The 21604-nt window shown below is 39.3% G+C and overlaps 1 protein-coding gene across 8 annotated transcripts in view; it reads left to right on the top strand.

Annotated features, from left to right (window-relative positions):
- CORIN (corin, serine peptidase) overlaps positions 1-21604 on the top strand; it is a 222881-nt gene that overhangs the window by 4067 nt on the left and 197210 nt on the right. For 5 of the 8 annotated variants that reach the window (XM_032496984.1, XM_032496963.1, XM_032496975.1 and 2 more), the window contains exon 2: positions 14257-14301. The exons of the other annotated variants lie outside the window; for them this stretch is intronic. In XM_032496984.1, coding sequence (XP_032352875.1) covers positions 14257-14301 — 45 coding nt within the window. The remainder of the gene's footprint in view (positions 1-14256; positions 14302-21604) is intronic. 8 annotated transcript variants of the gene reach the window in all.

The following is a 21604-nucleotide window of genomic DNA, read 5'->3' as shown; positions in this document are numbered from 1 at the left end:
AGCCCTGATGATTTTTGCTTAGTGTGTCCTTTTTCCTTTGCAGTGAGCTTTAGGGCTGATGGTTTTCCCAGTTTTACAGCAGGAACTCTGACATGAGAGAGGGAGACTTCTCTCCCACATATACCCTTACATGTTGTTCCATTTGTCACCAGAATGACAATTCAGATCAGGTTTGACTTACAACCTTCATAAGTTGAAAACATCATAAGTTGAAAGGCATTTAATACACCTAACCTACCAAACATCACAGCTTAGCCTAACTTACCTTAAATATGCTCAGAAAACGTACATCAGCCTACAGTTAGGCAAAAACCATCTAACACAAAGCCTATTTTATAATAAAGTGTTGAGTATCTCAGGTAATTTACTGAATGCTGAACTGAGAGTGGAAAACAGAACGGTTGTTGGGGTACAGAATGGTTGTGAGTGTATCAGTCGTTCCCCCTTCTGATTGTGGGGCTGACTGGGAGCTGCGGCTTACATATCACTAGCCCAGGAAAACATCAAAATCCAAAATTTAAAGTATGGTTTCTACTGAAGGCATATTGCTTTCATGCCATCGTAAAGTAGAAAAATTGTAAGTTGAACCATCGTAAGTTGGGGACCATCTGTACTAGAATACTAGGTTCAATGTTTGGATCAGAATCCTCTGGGAGTATCTAATTTATTCAAATTTGAAACTAATACGCCACCTCACTCTGTAGGACCCCTTGCTGAACTTAATTACCATTTGACAGACTATGTATTTTACTTCTTTATTTTGATTATTTTCTGTCTCTGACTCTGAGATATGCAGGCAGAGATTTTTCTCTGTTTTTGTTCATTGCTAAAAGAATGCCTGACACACAGTTTGTACTTACTAACTATTCGTGAATGAATGACTATATGGAAAAGTCTTTGGAACTAGCTAAGATTCATAGATGCTGTGTAGTTTCCTAGGGCTGCTTTAGCAAGTTATACAAATGAACTGGTGGCTTGAAACGCTGGGAATGTATTTGCTCACAGTTCTGGAGGCTGCAAGTCCAACAGCAATGTCTGCAGGGCCGTGTCCCTTGAAGGCTCTAGGGAAGAAGCCTTCCTCTGCTCTCCCTAGCTTCTGGCACTTGCTGGCCATCCGCGGCATTTGGCTTACAGCTGCAGCCCTCCAATCCTGGCCTCTTTAGTCACACGGCCTCCTTCCCTGTGTCTCTGTGTTCTCTCTTATTTTAAGGACACCAGTCATACTGGATTTTGGCTCACCCTAATCCAGTATGATATCACCGTAACTAATTCCAAAGGCAAAGATCCATCTATTTTGTTTTCTTGTTTTGTTTTTTTATTTCATCAGTTAGCATGACCTGATAAGTCAACAACTGGACCCTCTTCCTCCTTTAATACAGCTTTATTACGGTGTAATTGACTTATAATAAATTGCATATATTTTACGTGTATACTTTCATATGTTTTGACATATGCATACACCCACAAAACCACCATCATTGTCAATATAATGAATATAACCATCACCCCCTGCAACTTCTTTGTGCCTTTTAAAATATCCCTCTCACCCATCTCTGCCTCCACAATGTCAGGCAACCTCTTGTCTCATTTCTGTCACTATAGATTAGTTTGCATTTTCTAAGGATTTATATCAATGCATGGATACGATATGTACTTCCTTTGTGTGAAAAGACCCTATTTCCAAGTAAGGTCACATTCTGAGGTTCTGATGGACATGAATCTTTGAGGGACACTATTCAAGCCAGTACAGATGCATCAATAGGTAATCCTTTCCCTGCCTCGAGTTTATTCTGTTTCTGGAACTTTGCTAAATCAACTGTAGAGCATAGTCCAGAATGTTCATTATTCTTAGGGCAGACAGTCACCGTGCAGGTTGGGAGACTATGTGCGCTTTCCACGTGGGCATGGAGTACTTTTGGATTGCTGAATCGGTTGCCCTTTCCTTATCCTGTCACTGTCCCCAGCCCTGTATCCAGTCTCTTCTTCTTTCTGTTTGCTCAGAAAGAGCTGCTGTTGTCCTGGAGCACGGCTGTGTCTGTCCCCCGCGTCCCTGAGCGTTCTGCAGCAGCCTTTGCTCAGCTCTGAGCAATGCTGAAGGCTGCCTGTAAATTATGTTTTCCCCTCTGCCTGCTGGCAGTTGCCCTCATCAGCTCACCTTACAGCAGCTGTTTGAATATTCTCCTGCCATACTTGTCTGCATGTCCAAACCAGCAGAGCTGGTGGTGACAAGCTCAATGTCAGTGCTTGATAGGGCTGGCTGGGGATCCAGCATGGTCCTGTAGATGACCCATCTGGCCATTCATTATCAGTGCCAAAGCTCTGTATGCAGCTCAAGAAGACATCTGTGGGAAAGGGCTAGTCAGCCAATGGACTGGCTTAGGAGTAAGGCAGAAAATATAGCAGTGGGTTGCGAAGGTCATTTTGGTGCTGCTTGTTTGAGCTTAGCCTAGGCCTAGCCTCCCTTTGAGCCTTTGGGCTGACAACATTTAAAGAGTACCTTTTTTTTTTTTTTTTTTAAATGGAGGTACTGTGGATAGAACACAGGACCTCATGTGTGCTAAGCGTGTGCTCTACTACTGAGCTATAGCCACCACCCCGACCGTTTTTTAATTGAAGTATAGTCGATTTACAGTGTTGGGTTAATTTCTGGTGTGCAGCATAGTGATTCAGTTTTATACATATATATTCTTTTTCATATTCGTTTTTACTATAGGTTCTTATAATGTATTGAATACAGTTCCCTGTATTATATAGTAGGACCTTGTTGTTTATCTATTCTTCATATAGTAGTTTGTATCTGCTAATCCCAAACTCCCAATTTATCCCTGTCCCGTCCTTCCCTTTTGGTAACCATAAGTTTGTTTCTATGTCTGTGAGTCTCTTTCTCTTTTGTAAATAAGTTCATTTGTGTCATTTTTTTTTTAAGATTCTACATATAAGTGATATCGTATGGCATTTGGCTTTCTCTGTCTGACTTACTTCACTTAGTGTGATAATCTCTAGGTCCATCCATGTTGCTGCAAATGACAATTATTTCATTCTTTTTTATGGTGAATAGTATTCCATTGTATAAATATACCACATCTTCTTTATCCAGTTGTCTGTCGATGGACATGTAAGTTGCTTCCACGTCTTGGCTATTGTAAATACTGTTGCTATGAACATTAGGGTGCATGTATCTTTTTAAATTGGAGTTTTGAAGACTACCTTTTGTTTGCAGCACTGAGGGGAGTTTTAAAGAAAAGTCCTTATGCAGCTATGAAAGTAAACAATGTCAGTCTCTCCAAAGCCGTGGAGATCATTCAGCTCAAGTGTCAGCACAGCATATTAAGAATTGATAGCACCAGGAAATTTTAATTTTGGGCTCCATGAACCCCACAAGTACTGAACAATCCCTATGAACAGTTCAATGTGATTTTTTCTGGCTAGGGCAACATAACCCCCCCAAAAGGTTAAGAGCCATGTGCTATAACAAAATATCATCTTATGAGACTTCAACTACTACATAGCCTGGATGAAAAGACGACTAGGTTCACCCATTGATTCAACGAACGTTTCTGTGCCAGGCACAGTCCTAGGCTCTTGGGATTCCTCAGTGACAAAATAGATAGAGATTCATGCACTTGTGAAACTTGGTTTCTAACTTAAGCAGTGAACACTAAATCAGGAGTGCAGGGAAGAGAGAGACCCGTTGAAGGGGTATGAGTCTCTCTGCCTGCCATTCTGTTCAGTGCCCTGGAGTGAGAGGGTGAGATAAGAGAAGGGACTCTGCTGTTAATTTCAGAACTCTGGTGCCTTTTGTATGTATCCAGCTTGTAGTCCTATGTGTGAGCCTGTGTTTAAAGCTTCGTGCCTTTTTGTCCTCTAACTTCAAGCAATTAATTTCATCTGGCACTCAGCTGCTGAGCCTGTTCCATCTCTGGAAAAACTGACTGTGTGGGATTCACAGACAGAAGTTATCTTGGTCTCCAATGTGGCACTTTCCTAAGGATTTCCAAGGATTCTTTTGACTGTAGATGATTTTCCCCTTTGTGTGCCTATTACAGAGCCTCTTCCTGTAAGCCAGGGGCTGCTCCTTTCTAGCGTGGTTTGGAAATCAAAGCTGTGTAATTTCACTTAACACTTCTCTACGCTCCTTTACAACAATTTTGTCCAAGTTGGACAAAAATCAGAAGTGACAACTCTCGTCTTTGATACTAAGTTGCCGGGAGACCTTACAGAAGTCAGTTAACCTTTTCGATCATAGTTTCCTCTGGTGTAAAATGAGGTAGTCAAACTAGACACTCTCCAGGGGTCGTTCTAGATCTTAAAGCTGAGATTTTCCTATTGCAGGGAACATGAGCAGCACATTGTACTCTTTTACTTTTTCCTTCCCTCCTCCTTTTCCAGCAGTCGAGAAGTGCTGTCTGGGTGAGGGGCAGCCTAGCTGACCTTGATGTCTGCTTCCTTCTTTGTGGTTCTTGGCCAGTTCTTACAGGGGCCTCTGCCAAAGTGCAAAATGACCTGTTCAACTGCAAGGAAGACTGAGTGGAGGAACTCTGCTCACCGGAACCCAGGTTTGTCTGGGGCTATCTTCTCTGGCTGTAAGTCAGATCTGAGCATTTCATCTAGGCCGGCAGTTTGTGGGTGGTGGAAAGGGTGGGGAGAGAGAGTCATTGGTGTTAGGGGCCTTTCAACAGATGGTCCAGCATCAAGCTGGGAGCCAGGTCCGCCTCTGCGTAGAGCTGAGGAGGATATTGACACAGGATAAAAGTCCTCTTCCTTAAGTAGCTAGGTAGGATACACATGCTTCTGTGTTCACAGTTAAGAAATAAAAAAATAATAATTTAAATAATAATACATAATTTAAATTTTTTAATGTGTAATTTAAAATTGACTAGTAGCTACCTTTAAGAATGCAAACAAACAAGCCACACACACACACAAACCCAGCTCAACTTAATTTTATTTGACTCACTGTATCTAAGATTTTATAATTTTCATATGGAATCAATATAAAAATTATTAATGAAATATGTTACTTTTTTTTTGCATACCAAGTCTTTAAATTTCAATATTCTCAGCAGCACATCTCAATTCAGATGAGTGACATTTCAAGTGCTCAATAGTCACTTGTGGCCAGTGTCTCTACTGTATTGGATGGGACAGGGCCAGATGAAGTGTGGTCAGTTGAATAGTGGACCCCCAAATATATCCACATTCTAATCCTCAGGACCTATGAATGCTACCTTATATGGCAAAAGGGATTCTGCAGATGTGATTGGTTCAGATTTTGACATGGGGAGATTACCCTAGATTTTCTGGGAGGAACTGATATAAACACAATGTCCTTATTAGAGAGAGGCAGGAGGGTCAGAGTTAGGAGAAGGCAATGAGATGATGGATATAGAGGTTGGAGAGATGTGCTTTGAAGATGCAGGAAGGGTCACCAGCCGAGGAATACAGACAGACAGCCACTAAGCTGAAAAAAGGCAAGAAAACAAACCCTCTCCTCGGAGCCTTCAGAAGGAAGCAGCCCTGATGAGACACTTTGACTTTAGCCCAGTGGAACTGATTTAAGACTTCTGACCTCCAGAGCTGTGAGAGAAGTAAATCTGTGTTATAAGCCATGGTAGTAATTTGTTATGAAATATATACTCCTAACTATATTCTCCAATCATTTTGTGTCAGCAGCCACAGGAAGCTAATTCATTGCTAATTCTCTAATATCGCCAAGATTCCTTTGAGAAGGCGTCCCCTGTCTACATCATCTTAGACAATTTCAGTTGACTTCCTGGTATCTTGGCCTGGGTGCCCAGGTACAGTCATCCTAGGATTGCTGAGCATGACTGCCATCCTCCCTGAGGACTGGGGGCTGTTTCTTACTCTGACTCAATTGCAGCCTTTGATAGTAAAACTCAGCTGGTGTCTTATCACTGCCCTGGAGGATGAACGTGGGGGAGTGGTTTTTCACATTAGGGTAAGGTACCCAGGGGCAAAAAAATGGTTTAGAAAAAATTAGCTCTCTTTACTATCTGCTCAATGTTTTTGTAAATCTAAGAAATGTGGTAAAAATAAAGCCTATTTTAATTTAAAAAGATGTACTGCCACGTGGGTTTGATAGGGATAAAGTTTTGCTCTTACACCTTTATCTAGGAACGTTAGTGAATGTGTGATTAGGCCAGTAATTCTCCAAGAGGAGCGTGCATGAGAATCACCTGCGGGGCCCGATGCACCGCAGATCACTGGGCCCCACTGCCAGAGTTTCCGACTTAGTAGATGGGGCCCCCGGATTTGCATTTCTAACAAGTGCCAGGTGATGCAGATGCAGCAGGCAGGCCGGTGGGCAGGTAGGCAGGGAGCTGTTAAAGGAGAGCCCCTCCCAGTATGTGGCCTGAAGGAGGGGCTTCTGGGCTTGGCCTCCACGCGGAGGTGCAGCACTGTGGCTGAGGAGACTCTCCCTGACCAGGGCCCACACAGGATCCTCTTCCGAGGTGAGCTCAGCAGTCGTTGCTAAGATACAGGAGAGTCAGCACCGGCTTCGGCTCCCCGTTCCCCGTGCTTGGCTCTGTTTAGTGTCTCCCCCCCTAAGGCCTAAAGTAGATGACAAATCCCGAGATCCCCAAGTCTCAGCTAAAAATACCTCCTTTGCCACGGGCCAGCTGACTTCTCAGATTTCCCAGCTGAAGTGAATCCCCCGGACCTGGGGCTGCCCCAGTGGAAAGTCTATAAGCAGAAAATACCAGGTTAAAAAAAGCTCTGGGGAGGCCCCTGAAAGCTCTCACCCCCAGCTGCCCACTTGGGGTGGCCAATTCCGGGCGTGGGGGCGGGGGAGGGAGGATCAAGCCAGGAATGGCTGCGTTTGTTCAGTTTCATTCTATAGGAGAGTTCGGCCAAACTTTAGAGACCGGCTCCACACCCCCCGCCCCCTCGCCCCCCCCCACCCCCCGTCGTGGTCTTTGTTTTGTGCTTTGTTTTGTTTTTTGGGGTTTTTTTTTTTTTGGTATTGCTGTTTTGTTGGTATTGCTTTTACTTTACCTCCGTAGGCTAAATGTCAACAAGAAGGAAAAAATGCTCCTTAGGTAAGAAGTATATACTCCTAACTTAACAATATTCTCCAATCATTTTGTGTCAAAAACTCCTAAAAGCGGGCAAACTCCCCTCCTTCCTTAAAGAGCAGCTTTCCCAACAGATGAGAAATATCTTCTTTCTAGAAAAATTATTTTTTCCTCCATATAGGAAGTAAACGAAACCCGTGGGATAACAATTTTAGTTTTTTAAATTCAAATTTAAAACCATTAAAAAAAAGTATTATTCTTGTTTAATTTGTAAAAGTGGACTTTTCTTTGAAAAGGTTTGTTGTTTACCTACTCACATTTCTCCAAGACAGAGGGAAAATATAAGACATTCTCCAACTTGGCTTTTCCCCGTTAGTAGACTCTGATGGCAGGCAAGTAATGAACACAGCGCTTCTGCGATGGTCTGGCTGCTGGAATATTAAACATTCAACGCAAGCAATGCACATCCTCACAACCTACTGACTTCACAGAGGCAGAGAAGGCTGAAAGATCTAGATCTTGTCGTTTTAGTCCTTTTTTATAAGTGTTGTAAGTGAGAATAGTAACATCGATTGCTTTCTACAGACCTCAAACCTTTGTGCAGATTCTCCTTTTCCTCGCCCCTTGCTGAACAGCTGAGTCCTGAATCTTCTGTGGGCGGAGCAAGGCGGGCTCCGAGGTGCGGGGAGGGGCAGTGCAATGGTCTAGAGCCCGCAGGGTGAGGACAGCGTCACCGTGGAGGGGTGGCCTGCGGGTCGCAGACGAGCCCAGGTAGGGTGGAGGTCAGGGCTAAGCAGGGTGAGGAAGATAGGGACACCCAGCAACCCGGGGGGGATGTCGGAGCTCTTGGCAGGGTGAGCGTGGCACGCGCGTGGGAGATGTGGTCGGGACTGTGGGAGATTCCTTACAGACTAGGAGCCTGATCACATAAGCTCAGAACAAGCCAGATTTCTTCTTGCTGGGAACAGGAGTTAAAAATATAGATAGGCAGAAAACTAGATTTATAACCCTGATAGGATTGAAATTGGAGATATGAGTGTGAATGTATACATTTCAACTTAAAAAGATGTAGAATTAAATATAAATGTGAGTGTCTGTATATGTGTTTGTGTACACACGAGTGCACACTGCATAAACAAGTTTTCCCCTCCAGCTCTGTTTGTAGAGAGGGACTGGGAGCAGCCACAAGCTAAGAGCAATGAGCATAGCCTGTGAGGATGAAGGGGCACACAGATCTGGGTTTTAAATACCATTTTCTGCAAAAAGAAACCAGGTTCCTTGGAGAAATGGCTAATTCCAAGGGCCAGACAAGGAAAGTACAAGATGCATCCAAAACATCTTGCTCGAGAAAGCAAGGAAGTACTCAAAGTGTGGGCATGTTCAAAGGACACAGAAGCCAGCTTGAATTGGCCCCCACTGGCCAAATGGAGGGCAATTAAGCATCAAAATAAGTAATGATAATACAGATTATAAACCATTGAATAAAATAGGATTCCAAGAGTCCATGCATATGTCAATAAAAGAATAAAGTGGAAGTTTGAAGGGATGGAATATTTACATAATTTTAATATATCAGTGCAGAATACTTGATTACACGGGTGGTGGGGAGAGTAATGTTACAGTGGGGAGGCTTGGTAAGTCACTGTCTTTATCACATGATTGATGTGATTATCATTAGTAAAGGGAAAAATTAATAGGACACAATGAGAAGTGAGTAGTATTGCTCTTGTGGTATTTTTGCTAAAGATGTCTGAATTTAATTGAAACCACAACTAAGGAACCTTCTACCATATAACTGACCTGTAATTTACGAAAGTGTCCAAGTCATGGAAGTGGAAGGAAGATTGAAGGAGACTAAAGAGGCGTGTAGATTTAGAGTAATATGTGATTCTAAGTTACATCCTTTTGGTTCAAGGGGTAGTCTTGGGACTGTTGGCCAGGCTGGAATGGGTTCTTAGAATTAGTTGGTAGCAACGTAACAACGGAATTTCCTCAAGTAGGAGAATGTCCTTGTTTGTTGGAAATAATCAGTAACATATTCCAGAGTGATAGGGAATCCAGTCAGTAACTTAGTATGAAATGGTTCAGAAAAAAGCTCTTTGTATTTATTGTACTTCCAACTTTTCTATAAATGTGTGGTTGTTTGAAATTTTTTAAAAAGGAAGAAAAGTAAACAGATTTTGTTTGATAATTGCAGGAGAGTTAAAAGAAGTTTCGGAAAAACTGACCCTCAGGGCACACACAGGCACCTTTTGTCTGTGTGGTCTACTGTTGTCTATGGCAGCATCACCTAATAAACTCCTTTTCTATTCTCAAAAAAAATAAATAAATAAAAGAAGTTTTGTATTTACACTAACAAAGTTTTATTTGTAATCACCAACCTTTTAGCAACTTTTTTTTGAAAACAGTAAACAATTAGTATACTGTTAGTACACAATCTATTATTATATTTCCAAAAGGAGAATATTTTCTAACTTCTGCAATTGAAAACAGGGTTATTTATAATCATGTAACTCACAATTATAATACATCAAGGTTAGACAATTATTGAACATTTAAAGACACCTTTTCATTAGTTTGTCTTCATTTGGATCCAGGTTTGCCTTTTCATAAGTAAATTAGATATATCCATAATATTGTACATATCTTAAAATATTTTAAAGCATTTATCATTCATAATGTTTGTTTTTGTTTCAGAGTGCAGACAACTTTAGCACATTATTTTCAGTATGCTTTATTACTTGGGAATACTAACTGTGGAAAGATGTCAGAACAAAATTTAAAAACACAGTGAATGGACCAATGGGATCTATACTCTCAAAAAGCTTTTTTCTTTCACCATCAGCTTCTTTATAACTTAGGGAATGTTAAGTAATTCTTTGTGACTCTCGTAAATAGTGAACATTCAACTCCTTGTATAATGTGAATATGTACTAACATTAAAAACATTGGAAACAAGCAGTGGAAAGAAGCTGGGAAGATAAATCATTATGACTGAAATCCTAATTCTAGTAATTCAGTTTTGAGTGCCTGTAAATAGACATTCATTAATGCTCCTTGTCATTGAAGTATTTTCAGTATTAGACTGCTCTCTGTTGTAGTTAAGTTGAACATGTTTTTTGGGTTTGTTTGTTTGAAGTATACTTGATGTATAATATTATATAAGTTATAGATGTACAACATAGGGATTCACAATTTTTAAAGGCTATACTCCATTTATTTATTATGAAATTGACTATATTCCCTGGGTTGTACAGTAGATCCTTGTGGCTTATTTTATACATAATAGTTTGTACCTCTTAATTCTCTACTCTTATACTGCCCCTTCCTCTCCCCACTGGTAACCGCTAGTTTGTTCTCTATATCTGTGAGTCTGTTTCTGTGTCCTCATATTCACTAGTTTGTTGTATTTTTTATATTCCACATGTAAGTGGTATCACTTAGGTTGTTTCCATATCTTGGCAATTGTAAAATAATCCTGCTGTGAACATTGTGGTTCATAGCATGTATCTTTTTGAATTTTTTTTCCAGATATATACCCAGGAATGGAATTACTGGGTCATATAGTAGTTCCATTTTTAGTTTTTTGAGAAAACTCCATAGTGTTTTCCACAGTAGCTGGACCAATTTACATTCCCAACAACAGTGTACGAGGATTCCCTTTTCTCTGCATCCTTGCCGACATTTGTTATTGTGTCCCTTTTGATGATAGCCATTCTGACAGGTGTAAGGTGATATCTCATTGTGTTTTTGATTTGCATTTCCTTGATAATTAGTGATGTTGAGCATGTTTACATGTACTTGTTGGCCATCTGCAAGTCCTCTTTGGAAAGATGTCTATTCAAATCTTCTGCCCATTTTTTTAATTGGGTTGTTTGTTTTTTTGATGTTGAATTCTATGAGCTGTTTATATATTTTGGATCTTAACCCCTAATTGGTCATATCATTTGCAAAGAACATGTTAAGTTTTAACAAAATGTGGAAGTCAGTTTTGGATGTCCATTTTTCACATTACCACAAGGTTTTCCAGGTGCTTACTCTGTATAGCACATATCACAGCTGGAATTAACTGAATATTTGTCTGGCTATTTGCTCTATTTCTCCTCTGATATATTGTGTGTTCCCTGAGGACAGGACTATTTGCTTGCCCATTTCTCTACCTTTACCTCTTAGCGCAACTTGGCAGATCACTTTCTCATGTTTTTTTTTTTTTTTTTTTTTTTTTATTGTGAGCTCATCTTGGTGGGTGGGGAAGAGTGATAGTGGATATGCAGAGTGGTTTTGGTTTGCTTCTGACTGGCACTTAGTGACATCACCAATCTGGGATTTATTTTTATATTTGTTCCACAGGTTGAGAATTCTGTACCTTGGATATAGTGTAAATTTGATGCCCAAGCCTGCTCAGCACACAGGCTTGGAATTTTTTATTTTTCACAAGAGCTTGTTATTTTTTCCCCTTTACGGATAGATTTCTTAGTCCTTTCTTTGGATGAATTAAGAAGAGCTTTTCTAACTGCCCGTCTCACTGAGCATTGGTCCTGTGAGCATCCTGGCTTTGTTCAAGTCTCTCAGTTCCAACTCTTAACTTAGGCTTTTTCTCAGGTTCCTTTCTTGCCATCCAAACCCAGGACCCAAGCTAACTGGACCTACTTGGGGGTCCAATAACCCATCCCTCCCCTCTCCCCTTATTGCCAGGACTCTCTTAGCATCAGTTTTCACACTGCCTCCTCTGGGCCTTTTTTTGTTTCCCCTTCTTTTCTTACCCTTAGGAATTTCCTTCTTTTTCTTTTGAATGCAGCTATATATTTAAACTGGGCTAAACAAGAGTTGAAGAAAGATAGAAAAAAAGGAAGCGGTTAGATTTGGAAAAGAGAACATGTCAGGAGGGGAGGGAAGTGACACTTGCTAGGAATCTACACTGTTGGCTCCACTTTGGTGTTTTGTAGATTCCCAGAAAGTGTCCTGAGAGAGAGAGGGAGAGAGACAGACAGAGAGAGACAGATGTGGTCTTGGGGTCATAATAGCTGTTTCAGTCAGAATCCCCTGGACTGCCTATAAAATTCTGGGAGGTATTCTGTATTTGATAGGACTCTATAAGCTATAAAAAATTTAGAACTGACTAAACCAAAGGGTGGGGGTTGTTTTCAGTTTACTTGGTGTCTCACAGACGCTAAGGACAGGAAAGCAAGCCAAAATGACAAATTAGAGGCTGCTGGGAACTGATTAAAGACAACTCAATATTCAACTGTAGGTACTGAGTTTCCACAGATAACATACAAGGTACCTCTGGTCTCTGCTTCTGGATCAGGACCATGTGAAACTCTTCACAGGATAAGGTTGATGGGATCATTTCTCCTCCCCCATCATCTTTCACATTTTTTGAGGTCTCTGATTCCCTCCGTGTCCCTCCCTCGTTGTTGTGGTCCTTGCTAGGAATGATTGTTTCCTCATATTAAAGTCTGTATTACCAATTATAACAATAATTTTCTTTTCTAGACTTTTTTTTTTTTTTTTTTTTGGTCTCTGTTTGTCCCCCTTTCCTTTAGGAAGACTTAGCTGAATTTGAAAGCCTTCAACCTGTTTCTCAGTTTGGTTATTTTTCATCTCTAGTCCATGTAGGTCTTGTACTCTTTGCCAGGCTAGCTTTTGGTTTCTCTTTGCTTTCTGGTCATCATCTTTTTCTTTCTAACTTTCTCTTCTAAGCTTCTTCTGCAAGAACTCTTATAGTCACAAATATGAAGTCAGTGAATTCCGGGTCTGCCAAAAGCTTCCATGTTCAAATGGTCCTCCTGAGTTGGTTAATTTCCATCCAAAAGGTGTTCTCCTGTCAGATCCTCTTCTCACCTTGGCTTGGACTCAATCTATTATGGACTGCCCAGCACTCTTTTAACATGTTTCATCTTTGCTGTGTCTTCCCTTGTTTCTAATTCCACAAATTTTCTATTATATTCAGTGAGTGCACATGCAGTACTTATGTACCTTCATAATAACTGTGTCAGGATGAAACCTGATGCTTAAGAGTTCTGGGAGAATGTATGTTATCCTGATTTTCTAGATCTTACCCTTTCCAGCGTATCCAGATTTTCAGTAGCTGCTTGACATAGCTGTCCAGTCTTAAAGGCATGATTTTCTAATTGCTCTTGCAATGAACTATCTTCAGCTTTAGGGAACTTTCAGTAATTTCTCAAGTCCTTGTCCCCTTGGGGACACTCAATTCATTTATTCTTTGAGAGCTTGCCCTTCCTCCTGTTTGATTCCTTTGGGTTCCAACCATACAGGATTATCTAGTAATTGCTAAGAACATCTCCCCTTTCTAATAGTCTCATGATGAGTATTAGATCTGGATGTAACTCTTTGTCTCTTTGTATCTGTCTAGACCTTCAGAATCACATTTTTCCTTCCTATCTGCTCAGTCCACCAGCTCAAAGCTTAGCCTTTCTCTTAAGGAAATCTGTCTCTTTCTTCAGCGTCATCAATTTGTCATTCTGGAAAAAAGACTGAAGTGTGTTTTTTCAAACCATTCCACATCTCCTTTGACTGCCTAAGTTAAACTGCTTATGCAGAGAGAGTGTTCAGTTGCATAGGCTCTTTGAATGCTCTTTTAGCTTTGCATTTGCAAAAGTGTTTTTTTTTTTAATTGAAGTATAGTCAGTTATAATGTGTCAATTTCTGGTATAAGCATAATGTCTCAGTTATGCATTTATATATATTTGTTTTCATAAAGGATGTTACAAGATATTGAATATAGTTCCCTGTGCTATACAGAAGAAATTTGGCTTTTTAAATCTATTTTTAAATATAGTGGTTAACATCTGCAAATCTGAAAACTCCCAGATTCATCCCTTCTTACTCCCTTTCCCCTGGTAACCATAAGCTTGTTTAGTATGTCTGTGAGGCTATTTCTGTCTTGTAGATAAGTACATTAGTGTCCTCTTCCTTTTTTTTTTTTAAGATTCCACACATAAGTAATATCATATGGTATTTTTCTTTCTTCTTCTGGCTTCACTTAGAATGATGATCTCTAGGTCCATCCAAATGGAAACTATAAATGGCATTATTTTATTCTTTTTTATGTCTGAGTAGTATTCCATTGTATAAATATACCATAACTTCTTTATCCAGTCATCTGTTGATGGACATTTAGGTTGCTTCCATGTCTTGGTTATTGTAAATAATACTGCTAGGAATATTGAGGTGCATGTATCTTTTTGAATTACAGTTCCCTCCGGATATATGCCAAGGAGCGGGATTGCTGGATCATAGGGTAAGTCTATTTCAGTTTTTTGAGGAATCTCCATACTCTTTTCCATAATGGCTGCACCAAACTACATTCCAACCAACAGTGTAGGAGGGTTTCCTTTTCTGCACACCCTCGCCAGCATTTATCATTTGTGGACTTTTTCATCATGGCCATTCTGACTGGTGTGAGGTGATACCTCTTTGTAGTTTTGATTTGCGTTTCTCTAATAATTAGCGATACTGAACATTTTTTCACATGAGCACTGGCCATTTGTATATCCTCACTGAAGAATTGCTTGTTTAGGTTTTCTGCCCACTTTTGGATTGGGGTGTTTGTTTTTTCCTTAAGTTGTATAAGCTGTTTATATATTCTGGAAATTAAACCTTTGTCGGTCGCATCATTTGTAAATATTTTCTTCTATTCTGTAGGTTGTTGTTTTGTTTTGCTTACAGTTTCCTTTGCTGTGCAAAAGCTTTTAAGTTTAACTAGGTCCCATTTGTTTACTTGTGCTTTTATTTCTATTGCCTGAGTAGACTGCACTCAGAGAACACTGATGAGATTTATGTCAGAGAATGTTTGCCTATGTTTTCTTCTAGGAGGTTTATAGTGTCTAGTCTTGTATTTAAGTCTTTGATCCATTTTGAGTTTATTTTTGTGTATGGTGTGAGCAAGTGTTCTAACTTCACTGACTTACATGCAGCTTCCAGTTTTCCCAGCACCACCTGCTGAAGAGACTGCCTTTTCTCCATTGTATGTTCTTGCCTCCTATGTCTAAGATTAATTGACTGCAGATCTGTGGGTTTATTTCTGGGCTCTCTATTCTGTTCTATTGATCCATATGTCTGTTTTTGTGCCAATACCACACTGTTTTGATTACTGTAGCTTTATAGTATTGTCTGAAGTTTGGGAGGGTTATTCCTCCAGCTCCAGCTTCATTCTTTTTCTTAATACTGCTTTGGCAATTCTGGGTCTTTTGTGATTCCATATAACCTTTCAGATTATTTGTTCTAGTTCTGTGAAAAATGTCATGGGTAATTTGATAGGGATCGCATTAAATCTGTAGATTTTCTTGGGCAGTATGGCCATTTTAACAATATTGATTCTTCCAATCCAGGAGCATGGGATATCTTTCCATTTCTTTAAGTTATCTTTAATTTCCTCAATCAGTGTTTTGTAGTTCTCTGTGGATTAAGTCTTTCGCTTCCTTGGTCAGATTTATTCCTTAGTATTTTATTGTTTTGGATGCAATTTTAAAAAGGATTGTCTCTTTACTTTCTTTTCCTGCTATTTCATTGTTAGTGTAAAGAAATGCAACTGATTTCTGTATGTTAATCTTGTATCCTGCTACCTTGCCAAATTCTTTTACCAGCTATAGTAGTTTTTGTGTGGAGCTTTTAGGGTTTTCTATATATAGTATCATGTCATCCACATATAGTGACAGTTTTACCTCTTCTCTTCAAGTTTGGATCCCTTTTATTTCTTTCTCTCTCCTGACTGCTGTGGCTAGGACTTCCAAGACTGTGTTGAATAGAAGTGGTGAGAGTGGGCATCCTTGTCTTATTCCAGATTTTAGCAGGAAGGCTTTCAACTTTTCACTGTTGAGTACTGTGCTGGCTGTGGGTTTGTCATAAAGAGCTTTTATTATGTTGAGATATGTTCCCTCTTTACCCGGTTTGGTAAGAGTTTTTATCATAAATGGGTGTTGAATTTTATCAAATGCTTTTTTTTTTTTTTTTTTTTGCATCTATTGAGATAATCATTTGATTTTTGTCCTTTCTTTCATAGATGTGGTATATCACACTGATTGATTTGCATATGTTGAACCATCCTTACGTCACTGGGATGAATCCAACTTGATCATGGTATATGATCTTTTTTATGTGTTGTTGGATTCTGTTTGCTAATATTTTGTTGAGAATTTTTGCATCTGTGTTCATCAATGATATGGGCCTATAATTTTATTTTTGGTAGTGTCTTTGTCTGGTTTTGGTATCAGGGTGATGGTGGCTTCATAGGATGAGTTTGGGAGTATTTCTTCCTTTTCAGTCTGTTACATTTGCAAAAGTTTTATAGAGTTGTGTCCTTATTTCACCCCATGAAGATGGAATATGCTATGATAAAGCCTTCCATTCTTTTTTGTTTTGTAGCAAAAACAACCATCATTCTCTGATCAAATTGGTGAATTAGGTCTCTAAAATCTACAGCCAGCTTCAGAGGTTATTTAATTAACAATTTTAGAGTGAATTAATGGAGGACCGTGTAATGGAGGACTGCCCAAACTTGTGAACAAGCCCTGTGCAACTGAGGTGTTGGTACCTCCACTTACTGATTTCCTTCCGTGGGCCCAAATGCAATTTAGAACAACATGTTAAGGCGTGGAATTTAGGGCAGCCTTTCTTAGATAACTATTCTAAAACTGGCACAAAAAATCAAAGCTAGAAGTTCACATCTACTTCTGGAGAGCTCACGGATCCCAGCAGTTTTGTAGTTTCCAGGCAGCACATTTGGCTCTGCTCACCTCCAGGAACTACACAGGTTTTGAGCCTATGCCAGCCTTACCTGAATCACTGGGCCAAGCTCCACATGTATAGCTTGGAGCAGAGGCCACAGAGATTGTTCAAAGTCTAAAATCCACATGGGCCATGCTTGGTTCAAGTCCACCAAAGCTTAAAGCCTCATGTCCTACCTGCCCAAGAAATAACCACTTCATGTATACACTTTTCTCCCTAAATACCTCTCCTTACTCTTCCTCAAGATTCTTGGTTCAATGTAATAGGTGTTAGGTTTTGAAGGACCCAATAAGTTATATCTCTCTGATGTTGATTGATTGATGTTGTTGTTAAAATTCTATGTTCTTTTATGTGCCAGGTGGGGTAACAGTCACAAAAAGATACAAGGTTTTTCTAAAAAAAATGTACCATCTCTCTGTGGAGAAAAGGTGTATACTCCCAGTGTTTACTTAAAGACCTAATGTAAGTTTATGCCTATAGAATGTGGGAATAGTTTGCTAACTTAGGAATGTGTCTTACGTCCAGAGCGTAGAGCTGACCATGCAGTCTGTGGTAGATGCTTGCTGAACAGCCTGAGTGCTTCTCAACCAGGAAAGGTGCTAACCTTTGGCATATGGCATATGGCAATAACAGAGGACTTGTTGTTAATCACAGTGCCAAGGCATGGGGACAGTTACTGCTGGCATTAGGTGGTGGCCAGGGATGCCAAAGGTCCTACAGCATGTCAGAGAGTCCCATCAAGTGAAAAGCTGTCCTGCTTAAAATGTCAATGACATTGCTTCCCTCTTGGCTTCCCTCCTCCCTCAACCCACACACACATGCTTTGAGACCCATGGGAATGTATGCTTAGGAACTAGTGTTGTTTTATCTTGGTGTAAAAGTAAAAGGTTATATTTCTTTTGGAACATCACAATGGGGATTGAGTGTGCCCTAGTTCACGCTGTCTCTGTGGTTGACCTGTAGTCCTTTCCATATACCTGTGTAACTGTCCTGTCACAGTGCATTGAAGTTGCCCTTGAGGTTGTGTATGGTGGAGGTAGGCTATCAACTCCCGGAGCACAGGGACTGTCTTTCTCATCTTTATATCCCTATAGTCCAGCTGTGCACAGAATAGCTGCTCAATAAGCATGAGTGGAATGAAACGTATTAGTGAGATTTTTTAACATACAGCATAGACATGTTTTGCAATGGAAAGCTCAACCTAGAACATCTCTGTATTTTCCAACTCAAATATTCATGGAATATAACAAAACTTATGATGAATGTTAAGTTTGGAATTCATCGTTTTGCTCTGGGTATTCAGAAAGAAATTGCTGCTTCATCGAACACATAAAATCCTAAACTTGTACTTTATTTATTCTTTTTTTTTGCACTGCAGGATTGCTTTCAGCAGGTAAGTTCAGTAGGTTAACTGTTTTCAACATCTGTTTATGTTTTACTTTGCGTTGAAATGCCTGAAATGAATTGTTGTAGAGCATAAAATCCATTTTGTCTTGTATATGTTCCCTGATGATTTTCAGCTGTAGAAAGTCGGTATTTTTTCTCTACTCACTTTGCCAAGCTGTTTCAGTTTTTGAAAGTCACAACATTTCCATTGTTATTGGATCAGTGGCTCAATTAGGTCTGTAAGATTTGCACAAATTCAACAGCTTCCTTCGTGCTACGTGAAAAATAGGCTTCATTTGGAAATCTGTTAGATTCCTCTGGATTATGCCAGAACTTCCTTATAACTGTAGTCACTTATAATCAGGATGTGAAATTCAAAATATTTTAAAGAGTTAAATGTCAAATATTCAATTTCCTGAGGGATGGATAACCCAACCCTCCTTTCATCCCCCCCACCCTGGTAGTCTCCATTGTTTCCAAAAAAACATACTGAAAAAAATGACCTTTAAGACTTTTCAATACACGCAGAGAGAGTTCTGATATTGTGTCTGCCTTAAAAGGAATCTTTTATTATTTCAAGATTTGTGTCTGCTGTAAAATGATAACGTTGACATACTTGAGATGGGGGCAAAGTCATCTCAAAAAAGGACGTAGGGTCCTATTTATCTACCTTGTCTAGATGAGGAGTTGCCTGCTGTTTCTTTCCAAGATCATCTTCAGTAACTATCACAGAAATATGACCCTCCCACCTTACTCTGAAGAAAATGGGGTTTACCTTAGATAAGGTTCCCCTGTTCCCTTTGAAGAAATCTCCTCACTTGAACAAAAATTATAACTTCCCTCCAGGGAGACTGAATTGAGCAAACTCCATGCTGTATGTTCGAGAGACATTAGGACTCTTACAGTAAACTTGGAAGAAACATTGTTATTATCATTATTTTCCTTACTTTTCTTTTGCTTTACCAATTTCATTTTATTGTTGGGATATTTGTGGTTGGAGCAAGACTAACTTTTCAGACTTTATTTACAAATATGGAAAAATGGTTAGGACAGGGTTATGACTTTATAAGGTCACCTAGATTTTCAGTGGTAGAAACAATATTGTAGAAGTTGCTTCTGAGACATTCCAGTCTTCTCTCTCATATTTCAGACTTGGGCTAAACAATGCTCCCCTCAAAACAGAAATGCCAAATTAGTATGCTGCCTGGATATTGGATTGTTATTACCTTGTCTTTTTGACAGGAAAAATATTTTGTCGGTATTTAGTCTCCACATTGAACAGCCATTCTGGGATGTGTGAATGTAAAACTCGGGGGAGGACTATTTGGTGCTGTTGTTATTATGTTAATTTTCAAAGGAGAAAATGTGGGCAGAGGTGTCTTGCAGAACCATGTATTCTGGTGTGAACTGAGTAATTTCATTTTGAAAGAGTGCTTGAGTTATTTGAACTTTGTATGTTTCAGTTAAATGCCAGAAAATGGGATGAAAAGACTTACTGAAAACCAGATGCTTGTTCTTCATGCCTCCTGGGACAATAAAAACAAACATTACAACAAAAGACATTTGGGTTTGGCATAATTTATTGATGAGTGACTTTGGAGGCATTTTGCTTACTGGTGGAGTGGGAGCTAGTATTATTGAGGGCTGACAGATGCCTGGTTTGAGAAGTAGGTAAATCACTGTTCTTTTCTTCAATAAATCTACTTTTAATTCACAGACGGAATGCTTTCAAAGTTTATTGGGAACAGAGAGGAGAGCGTCTAGCACTGGTAGATTTTCTTCTTATATAAGAGGGTAATGCTGGCGTGTTTTTTCCTCAGTGGGCAGAGAGTGGAGGTACATCGGAGAAGCTCCATCTCTAATACACAAAAAACAATTCAGATCACATTTGGGACTGATGGTTGTGTGCGGGATAATATTCCAAGCCAATTATCTATCAGCAAGTGGGGTCTTAATGTCTGCCTTTTTTTCAAGACTGTGACTGTAGATGTTGTATTCCAGGAAGCTCTGAAAGCTGTGGTCTAGAAAGTCAAGCCAAATTAACAAACATGGAATCTCTAAATTACCTACTGGGGTTCAGAAAAGGGAATTGCTTTACATTCTGCCTTTTTTGTTGATGAGCTTGAATTATTTTAATATATTATTAATATATTAACATGTGACAGCATAGTATCTTCACCGAGTTTAGAGGGAGCTTTTATGGCTTGTTCGGGCCACACAAGTTGGAGTGACCTTGTCTTCCTTGTGGGCTGTTCTCTGCACCACTGAGACAGCCAAGTGTGAAGGCATTCGTGGTTTACCACCTTCCTGCCTAAAGGACATGGCTGCCACAAAATGAATCTCTAACGAATACACAGTGTTGATTTTCGAAGGCTCTTTCTTAATTGTTTTTAACAATAGAAGCAAATCTTTTGTGGGACAAATAGTCACTGAATTCTGCCGTAACTTTGTATACAATCCCATCCATTAAAATGTGCATTCTCGTTTTGGTTTAAGACTATTTTGATACTTTGACTTGTTTGTATCATAAACTTCAAAGCAATTAATAGAATTTTATTGAATTTACCAGATTGACATATGAATTAGGACATACTTAGGATAGTAATATTTGTACATCTGAAATTCACAGATGGTGTTAACTAACCATCCTATGTTAACCAAGTCTATATAATTTCATAATTATATTTAGGAATATAATCATTCTGGTATTTCAGAAAATCCATAGTGTAGTGTCACATTATACAGGTAGTGTTAACCTTCACATTTCAAAATACTCTGTTGATTAGAAACAGTTTATATACTACTTCAAGTTTGCTTGAACTTTGGTTGTAATTTAAATATATCCTATAATTTAAACATACCCTAATTGAAATAAAAAATCAGCATATCTCTACATCTGATACTGTACCTTAAAAGCACTAAGCTAATAATAATCTCTTTGTGAATGATATCATTCGGTGAATATTATAACGTCCAGAGCTGTTGTAGGCCGAAATGTCACATGTTTACCAGAACTTTGGAATGATCAAGGAATGGGGTTTTTTTTGGTTGTTGATTAGATATTAATATACTAAATATTAACTTGAACCTCTTTTCCATCTCAATCTTTACTACTGAAAATGAGTCTTCTTACACTGTCTTATAGTGTACTAAGCAGAACAAAAACCACATCTTTGAAAACTGATGATCAGGGCCAATACATGCATTGTCCTTTTCAGGGCAAAAGATTGTAAGCTTTAGAAATTGTAGAAGATGTTACATTTCCTAGAATTCCATGTCATTCTCTGGAAATACTTTATAAGTTTGATCCTTCATGATTTGCTTATTTTCTTCTCATTTTCCATTTCTCCAAAGATAAAGAATAGAAAACTGTAACTAAAGATTCCAGGTAATTAAAGTCTTATTGGATAATTAGGTTAAGGTTTTAAAGA

Source organism: Camelus ferus, chromosome 2 (genome assembly GCF_009834535.1).
Source record: "Camelus ferus isolate YT-003-E chromosome 2, BCGSAC_Cfer_1.0, whole genome shotgun sequence".
In the NCBI taxonomy this organism is placed as follows: Eukaryota; Metazoa; Chordata; class Mammalia; order Artiodactyla; family Camelidae; genus Camelus; species Camelus ferus.
Note: the sequence above shows the minus strand (reverse complement) of the source record. Positions and strands in the feature narration are given on the sequence as shown.